General features: G+C 41.6%; 1 protein-coding gene and 2 non-coding genes across 9 annotated transcripts; 1 reads left to right on the forward strand and 2 right to left on the reverse strand.

The window, feature by feature from the left end:
* Positions 1 to 3,407: 3,407 nt before the first annotated feature.
* TRNAM-CAU (transfer RNA methionine (anticodon CAU)) lies at positions 3,408 to 3,479 on the reverse strand. Its single transcript has one exon. It is a non-coding gene; the product is annotated as a tRNA-Met (tRNA).
* A 366-nt stretch (positions 3,480 to 3,845) lies between these two features.
* TRNAG-GCC (transfer RNA glycine (anticodon GCC)) lies at positions 3,846 to 3,916 on the reverse strand. Its single transcript has one exon. It is a non-coding gene; the product is annotated as a tRNA-Gly (tRNA).
* A 5,199-nt stretch (positions 3,917 to 9,115) lies between these two features.
* Positions 9,116 to 20,395, forward strand: ZNF165 (zinc finger protein 165). 7 transcript variants are annotated; one of them, XM_067752274.1, is made up of 5 exons: positions 9,216 to 9,364; positions 12,938 to 13,417; positions 13,762 to 13,900; positions 16,059 to 16,187; positions 19,740 to 20,395. In XM_067752274.1, the coding sequence occupies exons 2-5, from the start codon at positions 13,007 to 13,009 to the stop codon at positions 19,937 to 19,939; spliced, it is 879 nt and encodes a 292-aa protein (XP_067608375.1). In that variant the 5' UTR covers positions 9,216 to 9,364; positions 12,938 to 13,006; the 3' UTR covers positions 19,940 to 20,395. The 7 variants fall into 7 exon arrangements, with proteins under 7 accessions (XP_067608370.1, XP_067608369.1, XP_067608375.1 ...); XM_067752269.1 differs by lacking the exon at positions 19,740 to 20,395 and having other exon boundaries at positions 9,116 to 9,229; positions 12,935 to 13,417; positions 16,059 to 17,036; XM_067752268.1 differs by lacking the exon at positions 19,740 to 20,395 and having other exon boundaries at positions 9,147 to 9,229; positions 16,059 to 17,036.
* Positions 20,396 to 21,585: the final 1,190 nt, after the last annotated feature.

Raw genomic sequence — 21,585 nt, forward strand, 5'->3', positions numbered from 1 at the left:
TGTTCCTCTCTCCAGCACTAAAAACTGTCTGTGTTTTCAAGGCTAGATCCTGGAATTCCACTGGTCAGTATAGCAATAAAAGCAGGCCTGAGAATGAAAACTTGGCATCGGAGAAGTAAAAGAGGAAAGGAAGATTATTAACAGAATGTGTATGAGTTGTCAGAATAAGTTACCAAACTTGGAAGTGTGTGAATGGGATCTGTGGACAAAAATTGTCACCTGCCATATCAGTAAACGAAGGATTTTACCGCAGCCATCAAGCCATCAGCCACTGCCACGCACTGACTGTGCACCCTGAGGGGCTTCAGGATGGCGAAAAGCAGGATACTGGCCCTAGGTAGTTAAGATACATATCAAAGGAACGATTTCAATGAGCCCAGACTCTTGCATCTTCCCACACATAAAAACGCGCTAAATTCATTAACTTGTGATGTCTGGTTTTCTTTAATTAGCAGTGATATTTTGATGCTAGACCACCCGTGTTTGTTTGAACTACTATATATCTTGGCTACTCCCTTACCTGTTCACAGCAGTCCCTCAAAGCTATCTGAGAGGCTGCAACCTGGGCTTAAGTCCTCAGCAGGTCCACGGAATAAAACATAATTCTCAACGTTTAGGTTGTGCATTTTTTTTCAGTCGACAGCTCCCAGGGAGTCCTTTCAGTGGTGCCCGGTGGGGTGGGGCCACGTGGCTGAGCCTCCAGGATTATATGATCTATGGAGGTGTGCATCTTTGATTGCCTTTGAGTGATTAGGCTATTTTACAACTCAGAGATAGAATGTAAGTTGTAGATAATTAATAAAATGCAAATGATTCCAGGTATGGGTGTGGACAGGAAGGAGGGGGACAAAGGTAAACTGGTCCCAGTCCCATTTTCTTCCTCCAAACCTTATTGAATAGACACTCAACTCTCAACCAGCAGATTATTGCCTCACACAAGCAGTTTCTAGGCCTCTCTAGGAAATTCTGAGATTTGGAAATCTCTATAGTCGGCATCCAAAGCTATGAAGTGAAGACTGTAATTGAAGAATAACACTTTGTGGAATCAGAAGGCTTGGGTTTTATCCACCACCCAGCCCTGCTGCCACTGCTATCACATTCTGTGTAATTTACTGGACGGTCTCATCTTCCTGGTCTGTTCCTGAACTAAAAGTGATCTCTGAAGTCTCTCTTCCAGCAGAAATAATCTGTTTCTAAAAATAAGTCTCCTTCTTCCAGGTCACTTGAAGCTACTGCTAACAAATGTAACAGATGACAAACTTTGTTTCAATCACGCAAAATGCTTTTTGTGGGAGATGTGCTCTACACAGAGAGTGTGCTTGGAGGCCCGGCCCCACAATAAAATGACTATTGTGAAATAAAATTCACGTTTTATGGCAAGACAAGAAAAATTTAAACATAAAAAATTTTCTCTGCCGTTTGGGCTACGCTCCCCGCACCCCCGCCCCCACCTCCCTCCCCCTCCCCCTCCCCCCTCCACTGTGCATTGTGTGTCTGCATGATGCATCCACCAAACCACTCCCATCAGCAGAAATACTGGCCTCAACCGTAAAGAACAACATTCTTCTATCACCAACAAGACAACTCCTTAAAAGAAAACCTTCCTTCTTGATCTTGTAAGGAGCCATGATAACCCACAACTTTGTACTTGCAGATCTGAATTGTGTAAACTGTCAATAATACGTCGTTTGATGTACAGCCCTCTGTCTCAAAAAACTTATATAACTGTGTTTTGACTTCTAATGGGCGGAACAGTTCTTGGAGGTTTCTGAGAGGCTGTTCCCTGGTTATAAGCCTCAATTTGGCTTGAAGAAAGTTTTCCATTTCTTTCTGAGATCGGCTGATTTAATTTTTCGTCGACACTATCATAATAGAGCTCTTCTCTTTTCATTTTTATGCACGTCAATAAGAAATTCTAGGTAAGCATGAATTTGCCACTGTGAGAAGATGCTCAGTCTATGGTTACAATATCCAAGAACCGACTGAAATTTTATTTCTTAAATAGAACCCAGAAGAAAATAGTGAATAATGTTTCATCTTTCTGGGCAATTTTTTCCTTTTGATTAATCACATGTTCCTCTGGTGATCTGTGAGATTAGAAAGCTTGTTACTGAAACACCTCAGATGGAAATTGTGTCTGCCATGGGCATCCATGTAAGCAAGACTGAAAATGAAATGAGATCTCGCCTGGTACCTAAAGTGATTCTTTACTGTGATAGGATTTTCATGTGGAAAAAACTTTAAATACAAAAAAAAAAAAAAATTAAATATAGTTGATAAAAGAACTTTAATGACTGGATTTCTAAAACCTCTATCGCCAGGTTCATAAAGACGTTGCCTTCACTTTAGAACCAACTGAAAATCAAATATGGCCCTTTGGCCTCTCAGTCCAGACATTTATGTAGACATTAGGTATACTCATATGTTTAGTTATAGATTATTACATAGAAATAGACTTACTGTCAATGGTATCATAAAGGAAAGCCTTTTATGTGGGCACTTTGTCAATGCTTTTGAAAATAAGCATTGTGTTATTTAAATGAAAACTGTAATATGAGTTGTTCTCAGGCTCCTTGCAAATAAAAATTATTCATTAAAAAAAAAAAAGGAATGGGAGATATGCACATCGAATTCATAGTAGAGTTGCCCTGAGAAAGGGGATATTAGGACTGGGTTTGCAGCTGAAGAGTACTTCAATTTTATGTTGTTGTTGTTTTCCTTAAATATAAAAGAAATTTGTAGTTTATATACCATAATGTTAAGTAGTAGATAGATTCTGTGTGGTAATTTTTGTACTCTTTTGTACTTTTTTAGAAGGTGAAAGAAGAAGGTGAAGAATAACGAAGAATAGTCATCTTTGGTGTATTAGAAATCGTAGCTTTTAACGTATTTAACAAACGAGCAACGCCCAAGATGTGACAGGCCATGTTGTAGATACTACAGGAACCACAGGGGGACTAAATACTGAATGAATAAATAAAATATACTATATATTACATAGTGATAAGTGCTAAGGAGGAAAACAGAGCAGGGGGGAGAGATTGTTGAAAACTGTCATTTTAAATAAACCCCAGCTCCCTTTAACCAAATCTCTGAAACTGAAATCAGCTATATATGGTTCTTTTTAACTCTAAATTTAAATTCTCTTTTACAATACAGTAGTAGGTAAAGATGGGCACCTTTCAGCGGATGGATGAATATTAATTCTCTGCTCCCTGAGATGGGGCACCTGACATTAGAGACTTTCTGATTTGTGAATTATTTTCGTCACAAAATTTTCTTGGGATAAAAATCTACCCCTGAATTACCCACATTTTCATGAGGTACAGAAAGAAGGGAAACAGGGTTGCTAAGACTACGGTACCTCGTTCCCCCCCCCCCACCCCGAAAAAAAAAAAAGAAGCACCTAGCAGAGGATGGTTTCGATCCATCGACCTCTGGGTTATGGGCCCAGCACGCTTCCGCTGCGCCACTCTGCTGAACGCGGCGGCTGAGGTTCGCAGTAATTCCTTTATTATATTTTTATTTAAAGAGAGCTGTTTTTATAAGTTGGAAAAAGTTTTCTTTCCATCAGAGCCCATTCGCTGGCTTTACTCATGCTTCAAACAGAAGAATGAATCCAGAGCAGATTGACTCCATATATTCTGAACACAGAAAATTGGATGTTTCTTTTAGGAAAACAGCCCGTCTCCAGCCAGCCTGCCCCTTTCACCTTGCAGAAGTGACTCCGGGTCTTATGGTCACAAAATATACGAGTAGGTCAAAATTCGAATGTATAAAGTATCCGAGTTCAAAACGAGAGCATTTTGAAAATTGGAAGGATTTTTTGAAAACAGAAGGCTCTCTGCATTGGCCGGGAATCGAACCCGGGCCTCCCGCGTGGCAGGCGAGAATTCTACCACTGAACCACCAATGCCTACACGCCAGCTTCCTGCACACTTTCCACATGGCTTTTACCTGTTATTTTTACTGCTACATTGAAACAACCCGAATTTTCTTGCCGAAAAAAATGTTTAGTTTTTTGCTCTTACTGACTAGAAACTTGTAATGTTCCTTCTTTTCAGGAAACTCTCCCTTCCACTGCAAGCTCAGAGCGTCCCCCTGCGACACCGGAGGCTGGCCCGGGTGTGGGCGGCCCGGTCTCGGGCGCGTCTCAGCGGCCGGTAGCCGCCCCCGCCACGATTCTAGCCCCTGGGTCGCGGGCGTGGGGAGCAAAAGGAGGAAGAAGGGGAGGAACGAGAAGGAAGGGGAAGGAGCCTAGTGCTGTTCCCCTCTGGTCACCCCAAAGGGTAGGCTGTGGGAGATTTAGGAATTCTGTGGGTTTGTTTGCCTTATGCTTCGGTTGCCATGGTTATGGAGGTGGCACTAGAAACTCCTTCCAGTCGAATAAAGAACAAAGGTCTTATTAAAGGGTAATTTTCCCCAAAAATATACAATCGTGACTCTCATACAAGTATAAAAATGAACCCCTTTGAAAAGATTTTATTTAACTCACTAACGAGGTAACTGGTGAGGTGTTACTACAATTCAAAGGAGAATTCGAAGAATGGAGGCCATTTATAGATCAGGAATATTGAAATTAAAGTGTAAATAGGGCCCAAACTGGCTTTTACACGGTTAGGGATTGGTGGGGAGGGTGGACTAGGGAGGGAGAAAATGTCCCACCAGTAGACAATTAATTTGCCTGTCTTAGACAGGAGTTATTTTCTATTGCTATCATATCTACAATCTACAGAATTGTAAAATAGCTCTCACAGAATCAGATGACACAAAAGGGTGTGCTATAATTTTCCTTTGAAGCACAAATTTCCCTGACAGTCCCTTTCTTTCTCAGGAAAATTCTGCAGACTCAGCACTGACAGAAGGGCTAAACTCACAAATTAAACACCGTTTAAAAGCTCACCATAGCTCAAAGCCAAGGGCGCTGGTCTGCTGTTTCTGACCATCTCCCCTTAAAGTCTAGGGTGGGGGATTCTTAACAGGTGGGTTCACAGATCCTTGTAAGAACGGATGAAAGATCTGGATAAACTCCTTAGAAACCTGTACACATACACACATTTGCATTCGAGTTCAGGTTTGGGGCCTAGGATAACAGTCCGTGATCCAGTAGTTCCAGGGTCTCTGCTCTCCCTCTTTTAACCTGGAAAGTGGCCTTCATTAAGTACCATCCTCTCCATACTTCTCATTCATTCATTCCTGCCATCACCCACTTCAGGAACTGCAGCCTCTCTTTTATGAAGGCCCCACTCGGGGGCTCAGCGTAGTTTAGGGGTGGGATGGATGGGAGCTAATGTATAACTAGGTGTAGATTAACCTACATTCCTTAAAATCATGCCCAATGCCCTACATGCCTGCCTTACCCCCACCTACACACACGTTGTAAGATTAGGCCACCCAAGATGGCTGTTCTCTTGCTCTCTGTACCTTCATCCCCTGCTCGACCAGTGCCTGCTTCCCTACACCCTACTCACCTGACTGACCTTCCCTCTTAATCATACATCCTAATCAGTAAATACCTATGTACTTGCCCCGGCCCCATCTAGTGACTGTTCTAATCTTTAGATCGGAACTATCTCCACTATGATAGCTTATCAAAGGAGCGGTGAGGGGCACGGCCCTCTGGTTTCCCTGGCAACCGATGAGCCAATCGGATGTCAATTCCCCCCATAACCTGTAACCTCCCTCTTCCCCTGGGAGCGAAGACTATTGGCCTGTCCTGCCTGCCATCTGCCGCTGGCGTGTCGCACCAGGACCTTGCTTCAGATATGTAAATTGTGGGAAGAAAATACACGGGGAAATTAATAGAACACAAGGGTTATTTTAGTGAAGTATCTTTGTGCAGACTCATCTTGGTGCTGACTTTCCATCTTCTTCATGGCCATAAAATTCCCCTGGAGAAGGAATTTATGGCAGTCCTCATTTCTCAGAATTTTCTGCTTTACTACTTGCAGCAAGTCCAGAGAACACCAGGGCTCTTTCTCAAAGCAGTGTCTCCCAGAGCAGCAAAACTGGGGAAATTTTAAGCTAAGAGTACATGCATATTCATGAAGGGGCTTGAACAGAGGAGAATTCAGCATAGAATTGGGGCAAAGGTCAGCAGGGTTCAAGCTTTAGTCAAAGTCACAAGGGTCATAAAGGGTCAACATTATCATCCCTTAGGCTCCGGTTGATCTGGTGGTTGAGCACTTGGATTTAAATTCTGCAAGCCAGCTGGAGAATGTGCTTCAGGCTAATCTTTACCACAGAAACAGAACTGGGAGTCTTTCCCACTGATTTACTATCTTTGCTATTGTTACTTCTCTTGCCTGATAACAGTCCTTTGTTCCTGCATTCTTTTGTTCCCTTTAGATCATTAATTACTGAGACCTGTTCAAGGACAAGGATCGTGACCAGGTTTAGATCAGTTATGGGCCGTTTTCAGGCAAAGCAGGGTAAACCAGGGTATGGTTGTTATGAATATTTAAGTCAGGGCCTTCTCCATTGATAAGTTTCTAGAGATTTGATTATCTTGCTATTCCTGATACAGAGAGGGAGACACCCTTGCAAATAGAGGTTTCCCTTATAAATATAAATGTCTCTTACAAAAGCGGAACTTTGACTCAGTTTTCAGAGCTTCTCCTGTGTCTGCAGTTTGGTACTATTTGATAAACAAATATTTGCTAGGTCATATACATTAATATGTATAAAATAGATAACTAATAAGAACCTGCTGTATAAGAAATAAATTTAATTAAAAAAATATTTGCTAGGTCACGCAGAGACAGTGGTCTCTGATCTGTAACACCTGCCGAGTTTCCACTCCACACCTAGCCCATATTTGTTGCAGTGTAGGGGAGCAGAATTTGCCACCCTAAAATATGTCTTTGGCATATGAATTGTTTTAAGCCGGTTATTTTCTGAGAAACAGCAGACAAGGGATGTAATCGAGCAGGACCCCATGGAGCCTTCCCAGGACAGGCCTTCCTCCATATCCTCTGCTTTAGTTCCTCTCTGAAGTACCTAGATAATAGGATTTCATGCACATTTCCTGGGTTGTTTTGCAGATGTAAAAAACCTCCCCCTGTCAAACAAATGGAAGATGTTAACCACTTGAGGACCATAAACACATAGCCCCAGGCCTCCTGGAGCCTAAGGACTGATAAAGTGAACCCCTGTGACACCAACCTGCTACCTCACCATCAGCCAATCAGAGAACTGTGCACAAGCTGGTCACAGACCCTGCAAACCCTTCCCCCCTCTCCCCCCCCCACTTCCTTCAGGGAGCTTGGGGCTTTTTAGGGCATGAGCCACCTGTCTCCTTGCATGGCCTTGCAATAAACCTTTCTCTGCTCAAACTCCGACGTTTCAGTTTGTTTGGCCTCAACGTGCATCGGGCACATGAACTTGTGTTAACAGAGAAGGGCTCTGAAAATCAAGTAGAAGCTGCCCTTTCATATGGAACATTTACATTTTTAAGGGAAATCTTTATTTGTAAGTGTGTCTCCCTGCCTGTACCTGAAAAAGGAGAATGACCAAATCTCTAGAAACTTTTATCAATGGAGAAGACAATGACAAATCTCTATCACAATCACCTTTGTTTACTCTGCTTTTCCTGGTAATCTCCCATAACAGACTCTCCTCACCCTCAACATCCTCTTTTATCTTTAGCTGAAGACGGTATTTAAGGTGGGAACTTTGGCCATTTTCGCAAGTTACTCAGTTTTCCTGGGTTCTTCCATGTATACATGTTATTAAACTTTGATTGTCTCCTTTTTGTTACCGAGTCCAAGCTCGCTCTGCTCACTGCAAGACAGGGCAATAAATCGGGAGACGAGGTGTTGAGGTAAGGAATAGCAACTTTACTCGGAAAGCTGGGCGTCTGAGAAGATGGCAGACTAATGTCCTAGAGAACCATCTCATTGGGGTCTGGATGCTAGTTTCTTTTATAGAAGGGGGTGGGGAGGCGGAGGTTAGGAAATAAAGTTAAAAGGTCATAAGTCTTGCAAAATATCCCCTGGTTTGACCATCCTCGGGTAGGGGATGTGTTAATTTCTTCTTTCTTGCAGCCATTCACAGGTGAGCAGAGTCAGAATGTTTCCCTGTGAGCTGAACAAAAGCTGTGGCAAAGCAAGAGAGGCATGGACATATATACACTAACAAACGTAAAATAGATAGGTAGTGGGAAGCAGCCGCATAGCACAGGGATATCAGCTCCGTGCTTTGTGACCGCCTGGAGGGGTGGGATGGGGAGGGTGGGAGGGAGGGAGACAGCAAGAGGGAAGAGATATGGTAACATATGTATATGTGTAACTGATTCACTTTGTTACAAAGCAGAAACTAACACACCATTGTAAAGCAATTATACCCCAATAAAGATGTTAAAAAAAGTTTACTGCGGTAATCCAAAAGAGAGATAATAGTGTTATCAACCCATCTTAGGAGAAAGGATGAACACAATGCTATATTCACAAATGGAATATTATACAGTAATGAAAATGAATTTTAACTCGACAATATGGGTATATCTTAACTTATTGAGTGAAAAGAAGCAAATTCAGATTACCTATGACATGATGCCTTTCAGACAAAAACAACTAAAATTAAAAGCCTATATTGTTTGGCCATGTGTATGTATCAAGCAGAACTATCTTTTCAATAAGTAAGGGGACACAAAATACAGAGGGAGACAAGAGAAAGAGTTGTAGTAAAGGTTAGGTTATTGTCAACGTTCTGGTTCTTATAGATTTGGTAATGGATTAAAGAATGTTCACAATTTAGGGTAACGCAAAGTCTTAAACCAGGCGTTATGATTAACCCCGTTTTGCATATCTGCGGTCCACCCGGGTTAGGGACAAACCAAGGATTTGGGAAAAGTTTCCCATAAGTCCAAAGGTGAAGTTTGAGCCGCGTCCCTGCTGCGTGGGCTTCCATTTCATGGCCCCATACTGAAATGGGATGAAGTCAAGGATGAGGACCGCATGGGAGCTATAGAGGCAAGCTTATTACTACAAAGAGAAGAAAAGACGCCTTCTCCTTCAAAGTCTGAGGACTTCAAGACCGTAGCGAAGACGCCTGGGAAATGGAGTCCCGGCTCCTGAGGAGATCCGAAGGCTTCTGGGAAGCGCAGTCCAAAGCCGGCCTGTCTCCTTCTGCGCAGCCTCAAAAGTCTCTGTGGAAGGACGCCTGGAGGCGTATTGCAGCTCCGTCCTTCCACCGGAAGTGTCCGATCGGAACCAGCCCTGTGGGAGAGGTGAGTCCGGCTCTGGGGCCTCAGATGTCCGGCCCTTTGTCCCCTTTAAACACCCAGTCCCTATCATGTTACCTTCGGGATTGCAGCAGCCCTGTGGCGCTCTGGACCGGGACCTCAGAGGAATCCCGAGGAAAGGTGGAACTAGGTTTGGCGTTGGGAGAGCGTTCGCGCCCTCCTATTTCGGGAAAGAATATGGGTTTCCATAGTTACCTCCGCCGCGCGTGACGTCATCGTTGAGGGCTAAGAGGGCGTGGTTGGGGGGGCTCGGGCATTCCTGCTTGCGGAGATTACAGGGTCACTGGTAAGAGGAGTGGCCTGACCCAGTCGGGCAAGGCGAGGAAGGGTGGCATCTGTCTTGGATCGGCTGCGTTCTGCCAGAAGAAGACTGCCCCACGGTCCGCCCCTGACTCCTGCTTCTCATGGGAGGAGTAATCTGCCTTTTCGCAGGAAAAGTGGGGACATCCCGGCATCCTCATGAAATTTACTCACGCAGTAAATATTTAGTGTTTCCTGTGTAGCGGGGAGGCCGCGAAGCCAATATTGAAACCAATATCTCGTTCTAGAATGAGAGAGAAGACAGCAAATCAGGCAGTTGTAAGACTGTAAAGTGCCTCAATTTGAGAAACACAAGGTGCTGTGAGAGCTGTGAATCCCCTGCTCTCTGGATTTCCCCTAACTGCCATCCCTCCGCCAACAAAACTACCCCCCCACCCCCGTCCTCGTCCTACCCCAACATACACACCCAGAGCCTACCCATTCACCAGGAACCTACTCATCCAACAGGAAGCCTGCACTTTACGAAACTTCCACCTTTCCCAACGTAACTAATTACTCCCTACTCTCTGTCCTAATGGCATTTGTTTACATATCTGCTTAGCTATTTTTGTAACTCTGCTCCAACACAATGATTGTAAAGCACTAGATGCTCAATAAATGTTTATTAGCTTGAGATTAGTAAGACATTTGAAACCCAGCTTTACGGGGTATATATCAAATCCTTGAGAACTAGATGATTTTATCTAGAGTTGTGGACTGTTTTAAGTGGATGAGAAGTGAGTAAACATCTGAAGACAGAACTTTCAGCTATGTGAGGAGATAACATATGTTGTAGAATCAGCTGCTTAGCATGATAATTTAAGTTTAAGCTAGGAATTGTGGATTCTGTAGGCCTACTTTACTGTTCATCTTCCTACGCTAAATGAGATAATGCCCATAAAGATTTAAGACACTACCTGGTAAACATTTAACACGTCTAGAAAACATAACAAGAAGTGAACTTAGGTCTCTATATCAAAAGAATGTCCCAATAAATTATGAAAGATTGAGACTGATATATATACCATAGCTCTAACCCCCCATTTTCCTCCTCTATCATTGCTAAATTTTGTTCCTACTTTCACCCCCTCAAACTCTGTTTTCCAAGGTTCAATCTGAGCCTGTGATCTTCATTTCATACTCTTAGACAATTATCCGCAATATTTATCTTTAACTGCCCTTTCCATGGATCTTATCTAAATCTGTATTTCCATTCCTAACTCCTTTCCATTAAAATCTCTTAATATCTGTTGGAAATGTTTTTCTAAGTGGACGTCTCATCATCTAAAATACAGAATATCCAAAAGACAAAGCAATTAGGAAACTCAAATTTCCTAATTTACATTTTTATCTAATAAATCAACAAATGTGGGAACTTAAGAATAAATATTAATAAATATTAATAATGCTCCTTAACCTCATGGAGCTCCAGTCAATTGTTGAAAAAAAAAGAAAAAGAAAACAGCCAAACAACTAAAAATAATACAGGTTAATATGTGTTGCATCCACAGATGTTGTTTTAGGAACTGCAGGAACTCAGTAGAGTTGGTGAATTCCTTATAAGAGGTAGTGCAATTCTTAGTCACTCCAATTACACCCTGCAAGCTGGTCTCATTATCAATCTGCTGTTCTTTCCCACTTCCTCAACTCTTTGCTCTCCCTTCCTTTTTGCCTTTCTGGATCTTTCTCATCCTTTATTGTCCAGTTTAAGCCCCACCACCTGTAGGAAATATTTGCACACATACACACACATTCCTTCCTTACCTCAGAGCTCTTAAGATATTCAGTGTCTCTACCATGCAATTTGTTTAGTACTTCGGCTTTCAACATTTATCAAACATTTTCAATGTGTGTGTCACGTGAAACTTGTTTTGTTATTTAAATGTTTTGTATCCATGTGTGTTTTATGTCATTTCTTTCCAACTATTTTGCAAACTCAAATACTATTTTTTAAATTCCTTATATCTGTACATCAGAATAGAGAATATCTAGGCATACCCCATACTAACCAGGTCAGCATATCCAGGGGCAGGGCCAAGGAATCTGTTTCTAACAAAGTTCCCACATGACAGTTAGGCAGTGAGCTCAGCTCTGAATTCAGACTTTCTTGGAAACCACTGCCATATAACTTCTAGCCCAATGCTTTGCTGTGTTAAGATTCTTAATAACATACATGTCTGTGCAAGAGTCAGTAGTCAGCTTGGTGAAATGTTGAGTAGAAGAACATGAAAGATTGGTACTTGTATTTTGCTATTGTACTCTGGGGCTTCACCTCTCAATTCCTTTATTCAGTTTTTCAGTCCAGACACCAGACTGACCATTCCAAAGTGCTGATAAGACTTGAGGAACTCATATCTTACAAAAAGACTAACAAAAGACTGATAAGCAAGTCTTGGCGCTGGTTTATTATAATTTCCTGGTGATACGATAGGCCTCAATGTCCAGGACATAGACTGAGCCATGAAACCAGAAAGGCAGAGAAGGAATTGTTGGGACAAAAGGAAACCTACCTGAGACTTTTGGGGAAGAAGCTAGTTACACTGACTGAAATTGTTAACCTCTGGCTGTCAAGAAAAGTTGCCCTATTTTATTATTTAAGAGATTTATAAGTAATCCTAGTTCCACATTCTGAATAGATAATTATAACATTCTAAGCTTGTATTTCCCCCACACTTTTATGAGTATAGTAGCCTCTTTATGTTTCTATCTTTTCATATTGGTCCATCCTAGAAATAAACAATATATCTCCACAAACAGTATTTGTCAGGCCATTCTGCTCAGAAGCTTTTGTTGGCTCCCCAGTGCCTAAAAGATAAACTCTGAATTCATGAACTTGACATTTGAAGCTTTCTTCAATAGGGCCTTTGTCTCTATAATTTCCTTATACAAACCTACTGACATTTGCTTTCCCACTTCTGTGTTCCTACCATTAACCAGTTGTTCAAGCTGTTCCTTGCTTGTAATTTCCTATTTCTTTCTCCCACATCCTAGTCAAATCCTATCCATTCATCAGAAGGTAGTTTTTTAATTAAGCTTCTGACCATTGTAACCTACTGTGCTCTTTTCCATCTCCAACTTTATGAAGCACTTCTGTCATTTTTCTGTTGTGATGGTTATTTTCTTTATGACTAATAAATAATTTAATTGCATGTGACAAGTTACCATTCAATATTGCCTTATATTTATATTGTCTTATATTTAATATTTGTAATTTAAATTATCTTATTTTTAAAATAAAAATTTAAGCTGCTTTTAGGTAGAAATTATGCAACAGTTGTATTCCACAAAACAGGTATTTTAGTGCTTTTAAGTGTATAATGAAGAATAACTATTTCTATGATGAGATATTTTGTCTTCCTAGACAGTAATAACAATTTTTTTATCCCTCAGGAGAGCTCTTTAAACTAAAAAAGGCCTTTCACAGAGCAGAAGTGGGATTCTGATCATACATTTTATCTCAGGATGACAACAGAATCAAAGAAAGCTGCAGCTCAGAACCTTCAAGAGGATGAAGAACTTCTGATAGTGAAGATTGAAGAGGAAGATTTTGTCTGGAAGCAGGACACTTGCTTACAGAGAAGTGATACCCTCAGGCAGGAGCTCTGCCGGCAGCTGTTCAGGCAGTTCTGCTACCAGGATTCCCCAGGACCCCGCGAGGCACTGAGCCGGCTGCGAGAGCTCTGCTGTCAGTGGCTGAAGCCAGAAACCCACACCAAGGAGCAGATCCTGGAGCTACTGGTGCTAGAGCAGTTCCTGACCATCCTGCCAGGGGATCTACAGGCTTGGGTGCATGAACGTTACCCAGAGACTGGAGAGGAGGCAGTGACCATACTGGAAGATTTAGAGAGAGGCACTGATGAAGCAGTACTCCAGGTACAAAGGGGATGGGAGATCTAAGACCTCCAGGATGGGTGGAGTCCCACAAAGGGAGAAAAGGGCCTGAGATTGATATCTAGCGAGCTTTGTAGGAACTCGTAGTTCAGTATGCAGTTATGTCTCCTTCCATCTCTGTTTGGTACCATACTACCTTTTATAATTGAGTCAGACTTAATTCTTCCTTCCCCAGTTTTATATTATTGAGTTGGCCAAAAAGTTTGTTCAATCCAAACGAACTTTTTGGCCAACCCAATACTACAGGAGGTTCTCTTTGGTTTTGGAAGATGTTTAATTCCAACAGGGATTCTCTCGTAAGCTCAAAGGTACTTTGTTTTTCTCAGATTCCAGTCTGTGGACATGGACAAGAACTAATCAGGAGAAAAGTGGCACCCCCTGGACCACCACTTAGTGTCCAGTTCCAGCCAGTGAACACCAAGGTCCTTCATGGTGCTTCAGAACCCCAACTCCTACTGGACCGTGGTAAGGGACAATACTCTCTGTGGTGCACGTCCCTGAAGAACTGGGACAGTGAACCTCCCTTCTCATGTTAGTCTTCATAACCGTAGATGGTCCTTTCCTTTATTACTTCATGAGAAATGGAGAACTTTTTTCTTGTGTGTCATTGGCCAACCAGAAAAAGAGAGAGAAAAATTTGTTTCTTATCCAAAATGTCTCCTTTTTTTCATTTGTTCTTTATCCATAATATTTCCAAAACATGAGATGTTTTCATGTTATGAGCAAGTTAAAGGAAAGAAAATGAATGAGTTGAGATGTCAGGGAATGAGAAAAGAAGCAAAAGGGAAAGAAACACATTCACAGAAACAAAACATGTTCATAGAGAAGCACATACAATGATAGAGAAAAAGAGAGGCAAATATGTGATGATATACTCAGAAATAGAATATAATTCACAGATACATAGAACAAGATCCATATTGTTGCCTTTGTTTATTTTACTTTTGGTTTTACAAAGCTCTTTTATGTTTTTATAGAAAGTTGGCCATACTTGCACTGACTACCTCCACAGAATCCTCATTGCTATTCAAAAACTCATTGTTTAAAAAGTTCATGGACTTAATATCACTTTAGGTGATATTAAGGTGATGCCCAAAAATAAACCCAAGAGTAAATTACAGTAATTTTTTTTAAATTACCCAAATTCTGCTTTCAAGTTTGCTCTGGAAACATTTCCGTTCAGCCCACCTAAAATTGTAAATTTTCCCACCCTAAGACCAGCACTGCCTAACCCCCTTTACTGGCTAGCTTATTCTACACAAAGGACACCCTATAACAAAGAGGGGCTGCTTGATTCCAGCATAATATAGAGTCATGAGCACAGTATATGGTTGATGAGCTAGAAGGTAGGAATTTTGAGGACTAGATCATAGTCCTGGAAACCAGTGTGAAGAGCTCAGGTGTGTCGTAGAAGAGATTAAGGGTTTCTGAGTAGGGTGTAAGAGGATGACAGGGTTTGTTGTTATTGTTGTTTTATTTTTGGCTGCATTGGGTCTTTGTTGCTGTGCGCGGGCTTTCTCTAGTTGCAGCGAGCTGGGGCTACTCTTCGTTGCGGTGCATGGGCTTCTCATTGCGGTGGCTTCTCTTGTTGCGGAGCATGGACTCTAGGTGCGTGGGCTTCAGTAGCTGTGGCACATGGGCTCAGTAGTTGTGGCTCACGGGCTCTAGAGCACAGGCTCAGTAGTTGTGGTGCACAGGCTTCAGTAGCTGTGGCACATGGGCTCAGTAGTTGTGGCTCGTGGGCTCTAGAGCACAGGCTCAGTAGTTGTGGTGCACAGACAGTTGCTCCGCAGCATGTGGGATCTTCCCGGACCAGGGCTGGAACCCATGTCCCCTGCATTGGCAGGCAGATTTTTAACCACTGCACCACTAGGGAAGTCCCAGGATGACTGGGTTTAATGACAATCAGTCTGGTAAGGGTATTTAGGATGACTGGGAAGAAGAATAGCTCAGAGTCAGAACAGCAAGGAGGCTGTTACAGTTATCTAAACAGGAAGCGGTGAGGTTCTATAGTAACAGAAATGTAAAGAAAGGGAGGTATATAGGGGACATTTAGCAGAAGTGACAGAATTTGATTATCCATGAATGATGAAGAAGAAATGGAAGGGTGGATTGGATGGATAGATGGATGGAGGTTTCTCCCACCACATACATACCTCAGAGTCATTATAACTTTACTTTTCTCAATGCATCTATGTCCTCATCTGCTCTCTTTGAGATTGTGCCTCCCTTTCATCCTCTAAGCCTAACACTAGAAATATCATAGACCCAAAGTTCCTCAAGAGCCCTCTCATTCACATTGCGTAGTTCTTTCTCCTTACTTTGTTCCCCACCCCCATTCTTGCTGGTGGTGATCCTCTTCCTAATCTTTTCTGTTGTATCTGCTCATCCTCGGATGTCTGTTTCCTCTCTCTGCCAACCACTGCATAAATAACTTGCTTTTACCAATTTTTCTTTCTTTTGTATCCTCATCCATCTGTCCTCTAATTACAAAGGCCACACATTTTTAGAGTGGCCAAATGAAGTACCAATAGGTAACCATCTTGCGTGTACCTCAAAGTTTTATTTTCTATCAGCTCAGCAAACAGGTATTTACCCCTTTATTTTTTCATCATTATTTTAGATAATGAGAGTGAAAACAGTGGATCCATGCCAAAGCTGGAAATTTATGAGAGAATGGAATCGCAGAGAATTATATCAGGAAGAATTTCAGGATTTGTGTCAGAAGGATCTGCTGAGCCTCAAGACATCTGTAAGTCTACAGGCAGGTTAAAGAGACAACAGGAAATAGAATCAGGGGAGTCTCAAAAACCATCATCAGCTCAGGATGGAGGTTTTAGTAAAATCCTCACCCACAAAAATACACTTACAGGTGAAATAATAAGCCATGATTGTGAGAGAAGCTTAAATCTGAACTCAAATGAATTTTCACACCAGAAATCTTGTAAACACAGTACCTATGACCAAAGTTTCAAATGGAATTCAGATTTTATTAAGCATCAAAGAATTTATGCTGGAGAAAAAATTCACCAATATGGAAAATCTCTCAAGAGCCCAAACCTTATTAAACATGCAGCAATTTTCAGTGGAGAGAAAACCCATCAGTGTAATGAATGTGGGAAAGCTTTCAGACACAGCTCAAAGCTTATTAGGCATCAGAGAATCCACACTGGAGAGAGACCTTATGAATGTAATGAGTGTGGGAAAGGCTTTGGGGGGAGCTCAGATCTTATTAGACACCAGAGGATTCACACTGGGGAAAGACCCTTTGAATGCAAAGAATGTGGGAGAGCATTCAGCCTGAACTCACATCTTATCCTGCATCAGAGAATTCACACCAGAGAGAAACCCTATGAATGTAGTGAATGTGGGAAAACCTTCAGAGTGAGCTCACACCTTATTCGACACCTGAGAATCCACACTGGAGAGAAACCCTATGAATGCAGTGAGTGTGGGAGAGCCTTCAGTCAGAGCTCACACCTTAGTCAACATCAGAGAATTCACAAGAGGGAAAACCTATTAATGTAAAGAACTTAAATTCATAAGGAAATAGAAAAACGTGAAAAACATTGAATAAAAGATAAATACTGGGTGAGATGAATGACTGTAAGACCAATGTCTCTTTATTCTCTCTCTCATTCTCAGTTTTCTGTTCTGCATATGATCTTCACCTCTGTGTGTCTGCTTTCTGTGAGACAGTGGATGTACCTCTTCCGTTGACTGCTAAAATCAAACCAAAATAGCAGAATTTGGGGGAGGCTAATAAATGGGTTAGTCTATGGCAATGAAAATAAAAAAGAGGACGCTCTTGGGAAATAACCATGATTACAGTGTGGGGGGAAGAAGATTCAGGTAAAGAGACTGATCATCAACTCTAGTTAATGATTCTCCACAAGAGGAGGTAGGCTAAGCCCAGGAGTGGAATAGCTTGAGCAACGTACTGCAGAACAGTTCTTTTGGAAGATTCCTTTAAAGAATGAAGACACAGCACAACTAAATTAGACAGTCATGTCAAACAAGAGGACATATGCAGTGGTGGCATTCCAATATGTAAGCCAAAATCTGTGTTCAGAGGTCATGCCAGGAAGTGAACAACTGGAAGAGCATTTAAAGCAAGAGACCATAATCCAGAGATTCAAATAAGACAGGAGGGGAATAGAAGCAAATTAGGCAACAGCTAGGGTTAGAGGTAAGGAAAGGTGTTCAAATTGAACTAAACCTTAGAATTTGGAGGAGATACACAGTAGTATAACTGGGATTTTACTGCCACGTACGCTGTGGGGTTTTTGGCACCTTCCTGGGTAGGTGGATAGAGAGTGTAGTTCTGGGGAGCTCTCTTGACAGAAATAGGGTTCTCTGGCTACTGACAATTGTGGAAGAGGGCTGAAGGAATTAGTACTAAAAATATAGGTCCCGAAACTTTATTTCATTGCTGCTGGCTGCTATTCTCTCCAAAAAAGACCTAGAGGAGAGTGTAGAAAGGGTAGGTATCTGAGAGAAGAGTGGAGAGGAATCTGCAACAAGTTGGAACTCTACCAATGATTTCAGGATATAAAGGTGAATCCTGCTCTACTTGTTTTACCTTTTAGATGAGGCACATTTGAACTAATGTGAGAAATAAAAACATATTTAAGGCCTAAATATTCTATAGTATATAATGCTTTTATATGAAAACTCTGGCGAGAAACAGAACTCCCATATGAGAAGTATAATCTAATGAACAAAATTTTCCACTAAGAGGCTTTATAAAAAAAAGTCTTAGCATTTATTTTTCAATGACCTTGAACTAGAAATGTCCTGATAGGATCTAAATAACCCAATATTTGTTTTAAGGTAATGTTGAACCCATAGTTTCTTTTTACAGGCACTGTGCTGATAAAACCTGTCTCATGATTGTACAAATGCTGTTATTTTTACCATTTTATTTTATTTTATTTCCCATTTTATAGTTGAGAAAACTGAGCTGTAAAGTATCTGGCACAAGACACATAGTAAATGGTGGAAGCGGGATATAAACACACATACTATTCCAGTGCCCTAGTTCTTAACCTTAACCTTGACTATGTCACTGACAGTATGACAACGGGATATAAAATTAGAAAAGACAGTACTGGGGAATTCCCTGGTGGCCCAGTGGTTAGGACTTGGCACTTTCACTGCAGGGGGGCCGGGATTCAATCCCTGGTCCGGGAAACAAGATCCCGCAACACAATTTTAAAGTTAGGGGGAAGGGGTTTGTATATCACCCTTTTAGAACACTAATTCACCATACATTTTAAAATCAAGGCGGCAGCAGGGACCTGGTAGGCTAGGCAGCGACTTTGCCCTGAAGGCCCCGAGAGACTACCACGAAGACTACCACCCGCCTGGTTAGCGGGCATTTGGGCTTGTGTGGCCGGGGGGCTGTTGCCCAGGGTTTCAGAGCTTCTGTTGAGGTTCAGGAACAGGATTCCAGAGGTGAAGGCGGCAGCTACAGGAAGGGGCTGCGACTTCAGATTGCCCCCCCTCACACCACACCACACACATGCACACTCACACACCTGTCTATGTTGCTAGTGAACGTCTGCACACCATTTGATCATTTACTGATCATGATCAGAAGTCTTATCTGTAGATTTATTTGTAGTAGAAAACACCAGCATGCTTGGTTTGGTATTTCTGATTTCATCCCTTTGTGGCCAAGCTTCACGTTGTTTCCAAATTATAAATTGTATTGTTTGTCTTGCCAAGTTTGTGCTTTCTGTCACATGTGACAAAATTCACCAGAATTGTCAGTTTTCCTTTTGAATTAATATTTTAGTGGTTCATTCAATGAGTTTCAAGATGACTAGTCTTCTTTTAACCTCAGTTAAAGATTTCAGTAACCCTTGGCATTTCTCTATGTTAGTAATGATTTATTTTGCCTTAGGAATGACCCCAACAAATCAGCCCCAGGGACAACCCCCTTGAAGCAGAGACTGCCATATACTCCCAACCCTTGGAGTAAGAGTTTACTCAAACTGTCATAGGCCATACTGGCTGCAGCTTTGGCTATTAAATATCAAAAGGAACAGAATAGTCTCCTGACAGTAAAAGAGGAGGACAACACTACTGTGGGAGCAAGGCTGCAAACCTTCAGTCTCTACTCACCCTGACTAGATATATTAGTCTCCGTGTTTCTACTACCTCTTGAGGATGGAATAAGACTGTGCACATTCTTTGTCTATTGTACGCCCTGAGAACTGTTCCCTAAGATGTCTTTCTAAGGTATTAACTCTTGTTCATTCATTGAGTCTTTCACACCCCAACCATATCTTGTTTCCAGGCTGTAGCCAGTGCCTGTGGAATGGGAGTGCATTCCGAATTTCATCATCAAGCGACACAGAAGCCACCAACTATTCCTTTCCAGACTATGAAAAAGACAGCTTAAATGAGAATTCCAGGCCATTCACGAGCAAGGTGAACATCAGAATCCACCTTGAGAAGAAGGGAGTGGTTGAAAGCTCTGACAGTTATCCAGGTTGAACAGCAACAGGAACACTTTAGACATAGGAAACACCATGCTGAATCAGACTGAATATCCATCCTCTCAGGTACTGCATTCCAGCTTGGGTTGCATCAACAAAGGACATGATGCAGAATAACATAGTGCTGTCCTCCCTATTATCAGCATCAGCAGGAAGCTATGCACCAGCTTTCCTAACTTCATTTAAAAACCTATTTCTGGGGCTTCTCTGGTGGCACAGTGGTTGAGAGTCCGCCTGCCGATGCAGGGGATACGGGTTTGTGCCTCGGTCCGGGAGGATCCCATATGCCGCAGAGGAGCTGGGCCCATGAGCCATGGCCACTGAGCCTGCGCGTCCGGAGCCTGTGCTCCGCAGTGGGAGAGGCCACAACAGTAAGAGGCCCGCGTACCACAAAAAAGAAAAAAAGAACCTATTCCTGACTGATCTCATAAAATAAAAATTATCTTTATTTAAACCTATTTGTATTTTCATCATGTGTAATTTCATAGTCTAACCTCTACTGTACATTTAGTGCTTGCTCTGTAAAGTAAATGTACTCTTTTGTCTTAAAATTACCTTTTCTGACTCCCCTGGATCACCTAACGCCATTTTGTACCCTCTTTCCTATTCCCTTATAATAGAAGCCACATCATCTACCTGATCTTTCCGACTCACCTAAGCCTTGTTTGTTTGGGTTTTTTCCTTTAGTCCCTATAGTCTTAAAGGGTCAGAAATGATTCTAAAATATCTCCTAGATCTGTCCTCTTCAGTATTACCTCCTCAACTGAAGAAGGGCCCTTCTTCAATTTACCAGTTACCTGGAAGTCCTGCCATTTACAACAATATGGATGGACCTTGAGGGCATTATGCTAAGCGAGGTATATCAGACAGAGAAAGAAAAACACTGCATGACATCATTTATAGTTGGAATCTAAAAAAACCGAACTCATAGAAACGTAGTAGAATGGTTGTTACCAGGGGCTGCAGGTGGGGGAACTGGGGAGATGTTTGTCAAAGGGTACAAACTTGTAGTTAGAAGGTTAATAAGTTCTAGGGATCTAATGCACAGCATTGTGATTATAGTTAGCAATACTGTTTTATATACCTGAAAGTTGCTAAGAGGCTAGATCTTAAATGTGCTCATCACAAAAAAAGATGAGATAATTATGTGAAGTGATGGAGGTATTAGCTAACACTAAGGTAGTAATCACATTGCAATATATGTGTATCAAATCCAAATGTATGCCTTAAACTCACACAATGTTGTCAATTATATCTGAATTTTTAAAAAGACAAACACAAAAGTATTTTTTAAATGTCAGTATCTTGAAATGGATTCACTCTGACATGAAACCATGTTTTCCCAAATCCCACTATTCATATGTCATGACTATTAGCTTTTAGATTAATAATAAATAAATGAAATTTTATTTTATTTATTTATTTTTTGGTTGCACCATGCAGCTTCTGGGATCTTAGTTCCGCTACCAGGGATCAAACCCAGGCCCACTGCAGTGAAAGTGCTGAGTCCTAACCACTGGACTGCCAGAGAATTCCCATAAATGAAATTTTAAATTCATGCTATACCAAAAAATTGGATTTAAAAATGACTCTTCCTTTATTCTTTTCATTTGAAACCAAAATTTCTCAGTCTCAAACGTAACT

This window comes from Pseudorca crassidens, chromosome 10 (genome assembly GCF_039906515.1).
Source record: "Pseudorca crassidens isolate mPseCra1 chromosome 10, mPseCra1.hap1, whole genome shotgun sequence".
Taxonomy (NCBI): domain Eukaryota; kingdom Metazoa; phylum Chordata; class Mammalia; order Artiodactyla; family Delphinidae; genus Pseudorca; species Pseudorca crassidens.

Excerpts from the sequence above, each read along its gene's own strand:
- ZNF165 (XM_067752269.1), top strand. The coding sequence starts at position 13,007 with ATGACAACAGAATCAAAGAAAGCTGCAGCTCAGAACCTTCAAGAGGAT. Across the intron at positions 13,418-13,761 it reads CTGATGAAGCAGTACTCCAG|ATTCCAGTCTGTGGACATGG; the intron begins GTACAAAGGGGA and ends TGTTTTTCTCAG. Across the intron at positions 13,901-16,058 it reads CCAACTCCTACTGGACCGTG|ATAATGAGAGTGAAAACAGT; the intron begins GTAAGGGACAAT and ends TCATTATTTTAG.